Source organism: Atta cephalotes, assembly GCF_000143395.1.
Source record: "Atta cephalotes unplaced genomic scaffold scaffold00002, whole genome shotgun sequence".
Lineage (NCBI taxonomy): Eukaryota > Metazoa > Arthropoda > Insecta > Hymenoptera > Formicidae > Atta > Atta cephalotes.
In genome coordinates, this window is record NW_012130066.1 from 1467387 (window position 1) to 1470962 (window position 3576).

Here is a 3576-nt window from a genome sequence, read left to right on the forward strand (position 1 = left end):
AAAAAACCGTAAAAAAACTAAAACTAAAACGTAAAGTATAGTATATATATATATATATATATATATATATATATATATATATATAAAACTCATATTTCATGCAGTAAAACATATGAAGCTATCGTACATTTTTGTCATCAACGTAATCCTCAAAACCATCAGGACATTGAGTGACACAGGAATTATTGAAAGGTCGCCATGTTTGTACCTCCTCCAATTTAGAAAATCTTCTGATATGATTCATGTTTTGACATTCGTCCTTGCTGATGCACCGTCTCGAGAGATATGCGTATCTATGAACAGAAAACTGTTGTTACAGCAAAATAGGAGATCTTCCTACAGATAAAATGTCGCTTGTTTATCGCCAGACATTATGCCCTGAAAACTTTAATAAAACTTTAAGCTGTGTCTAAAACACAATGTGTAATATCAAACTTCAAGATATTTTATGTAAAGTCTCTCATTTGAATTTAAAATTTTGTTCAGCGCGCGTTGCCCTCTTTTCAAAATTCCTTAATTTTCAGTATTAGATGTTTCGAAAACTTAAATTTTAAATCAAATTTACTTTAACACAATTTTTTATTAATTTTATTTAATATGTACCAAGTTTAAAATTAAATATGAAGAAACTGTAAAAAAATAGCGACTATTAAATAAATGTTTGCCAAGAAAAAAGGTAGAATTTCAACTTATTAAAATCTCAATAAAAATTGGTAATTTTCTTGAAATAATTTACATACTTTAAATCAAGCAATTTTAGTTTTTAAATTACATAGCTCCTTCATTATTCATGTTGTATTTATGCAAAGTAAAAAAAAAGAGAAGTAAAATTTTAATTTCTTTTTTTACATCATTTGCATTTTCACAGAAGTTACTCACAAATTTGGGGGACAGCTTTCAATGCATCTTCCCTCGTGTCGATAATGTTTACAGACGTAACATTCGGTATCACTTGGACCGTAACATTCCCCGAGACATTGTTCATGACACCTTGGTCTCTCTAATTTTTGACAACGTTGAGCAGTCCAGCAATAACTTCCAGGACATTGAGAGCATCCTGCGAAATATTATTTTTTGCGTTGTAATCATCTTTCTAATTTTCTGAGAAATAACGTTTAGTTGCACTTTAAATCTTTATTATTAAAAATCTTTATATTTAGAAAAATATTGATATTCTAATTAAGACTTATATCTATCACCTTTCACATGATGCGGGCAACTCTGTTCGTTTCTGTTATCTTTGATGAAGTTCTCGCCAGCCGAAACAATGAGACTCCAATTTACGGTATTTGTAAAACAGAGAGCGGGATTCTTCTCTATGCGCACGCCACCCCGGGATATCTTTGTCAGGTTGATGAGGCCGATCTGCGAAAAGTTTCGCAGGGATTAGTTGTGGAATTACGAGTCAAAGGTCGAATGGCTGGTTAATTTGATTGACTGATTAATATCACTTGACCTGAACATTTGACCGAGCCCTAGGCAACATACTGGGCTATATACTTTCAAACCAAGACTCGACTTGATTCGGCGTGGGAATGAACGATTGAGATATGGAATGTACGTGACGACCGTCATGTGTATGCGGATAAAAATTCTTTGTAGCGTTCGCACGATATGAAAGCTGTGCTCGTATAATACTATTTATTTTAACATGTTGACATTACATTCGACGACCTCATAACTGCGTCAAAAAACTTCTGATCTTTCTACTAAATCTTTTATAATTTTTCTTTATATTGAACGCGATTCAATAAATACAACAATCTTAAATCCATTTTTACTACTACTTAGATAAAAGTTGGCGTCTTTAAGATCACGTTAAAGTTATGCGTGGACCCAATTAAAATTCCACTTGGAATAATTTTATTATTCGAGAAAACAAAGCGCAAAGACAAGATTATAAAGTTAAGAATAAGAAGATGAAGAAATAAAAAGTCGAGCAGAAAAGTCTACACGATTTTTACCTCCTGCATGCTCTTCATTTCATAAATCATGAAAGCGTAATCCGTAAGAAGTATATCGCCTCTGATGACTTCGAGATTTGGGAAGAGTTTGCTGAGACTTCTCAGACCTTCCACGCGATATAAAAGAAAATAACCGGTGATCTCTCTCAGCTCCGGGAAACTAACGTTCTCGAAATCCGCCTCAGTGTTGTTTTCAATCAATACGATTTGCAGAAAGCCCTCGATCACACGGCAATCTTTTAATACCGCGAAAGTGTCAACACTGTTTCTGATATCTATGCTCTGACAGATACCATCTCCGATTGTCATATTCTTGTGCCTTCGTCCTTTCTCTCGTCCTACCTCTTCGCTTGATTTCGTATGCGATTTGGGTAGATTCGACGATTGACTAGACTGCTGACTGTTTTTCGACCCGATATCCGTAGATCTGAAACAATTCAATTTTTTATTAATTTGTTTTACTGTTCAAATGTTGACAGAATTCTTCCAGTTGAAACAGCTTTCAATTGTTTTTCTAAGGAATTCAAAAAGAGTTTGTTAACGAGAACAAATTTATCGATCCTCTTTTCATTTTTTCTTTTTTCACAAACATTTCACGCGTTTTCGAAAATTCAAACAATCTCAAACTGTCAAGATATTCCATAGAAATGCTCTCAGGAATTATCATAAAAAATTGATAATTTCCTCTTTTCAATGACTCTAAGCATTAATTCGATAAATCACAATCTTCTTATTTAACGATAATAAAAACGAAATTTATTTTTCATTTAGTATTCAAGTGTCTTCTTATTCGGAAAATAGAAATACATTTCGCAGAATTAAAAGGACCACTTGCATTTAAATTATACCCTTTGTATAGTATCACGAATTATTCGTTAGGCAAAGTAAAATTAGCAATTAAAAGCCCCTAATAACTCTAAGAAGATTAAAGGGAATTTTAATAGCGACGGCGTGTAGAGACGTCGCAATCTTGGCCGGCGATACTTGTAATAATCAACTTGAGAGGACTAATTGATGAAAATAAAGTCATTTTAGTACTTATATGCGAATAAACGTTAGTACGGTGCAGTTATACCTAAAGTTCACCACTTAAAACATTTCAAGGAGGCAATCAGCAATTTCCGCACACGTGGACGCCTTCCGCGTTTTGAAAATTTGCGGACGGATATCACGTACCTCTCCAATTACGGAAAGAATTTGCTGATATACCGGGTAAACGTGAGCAAAAGTTCAGTTTACACAAAAATCAAGTAATTCGTTCATAAGTAAAATGGTTTATTCAATCGATTTTCCAATAAGCTCAACTCTTTTCTAAAATTTTTGATCAATATTTTTTAATAATAAACCTGTGTATGTTATTACATTTAAAAGAATGTTTTTCGATAGAGATATAAAGTATAAAAAAAAAGTACCAAATAAACGTATTCAATAATATATTTGACATACCAAATTTATAAAAATATCAAATTTAGTATCTTTATATATATATATATATATATATATATATATATATATATATATATAATAACTAAACTAAACTAAATAAAACGTAAACGTAAACTAACTAACTAAACTTAACTAACTTAACGTTACTTACGTTACGTTACGTTAC

General features: G+C 32.0%; 1 protein-coding gene across 1 annotated transcript in view; it reads right to left on the reverse strand.

Moving 5' to 3' along the window:
- The window catches only part of LOC105619722 (insulin receptor-like), a 10389-nt gene that overhangs the window by 6361 nt on the left and 452 nt on the right, over positions 1-3576 (reverse strand). Inside the window, exons 2-5 of the mRNA XM_012201244.1 lie at positions 1965-2391; positions 1200-1365; positions 880-1057; positions 128-293 (exon numbers count right to left, since the gene is read on the reverse strand). Coding sequence (XP_012056634.1) covers positions 128-293; positions 880-1057; positions 1200-1365; positions 1965-2391 — 937 coding nt within the window. The remainder of the gene's footprint in view (positions 1-127; positions 294-879; positions 1058-1199; positions 1366-1964; positions 2392-3576) is intronic.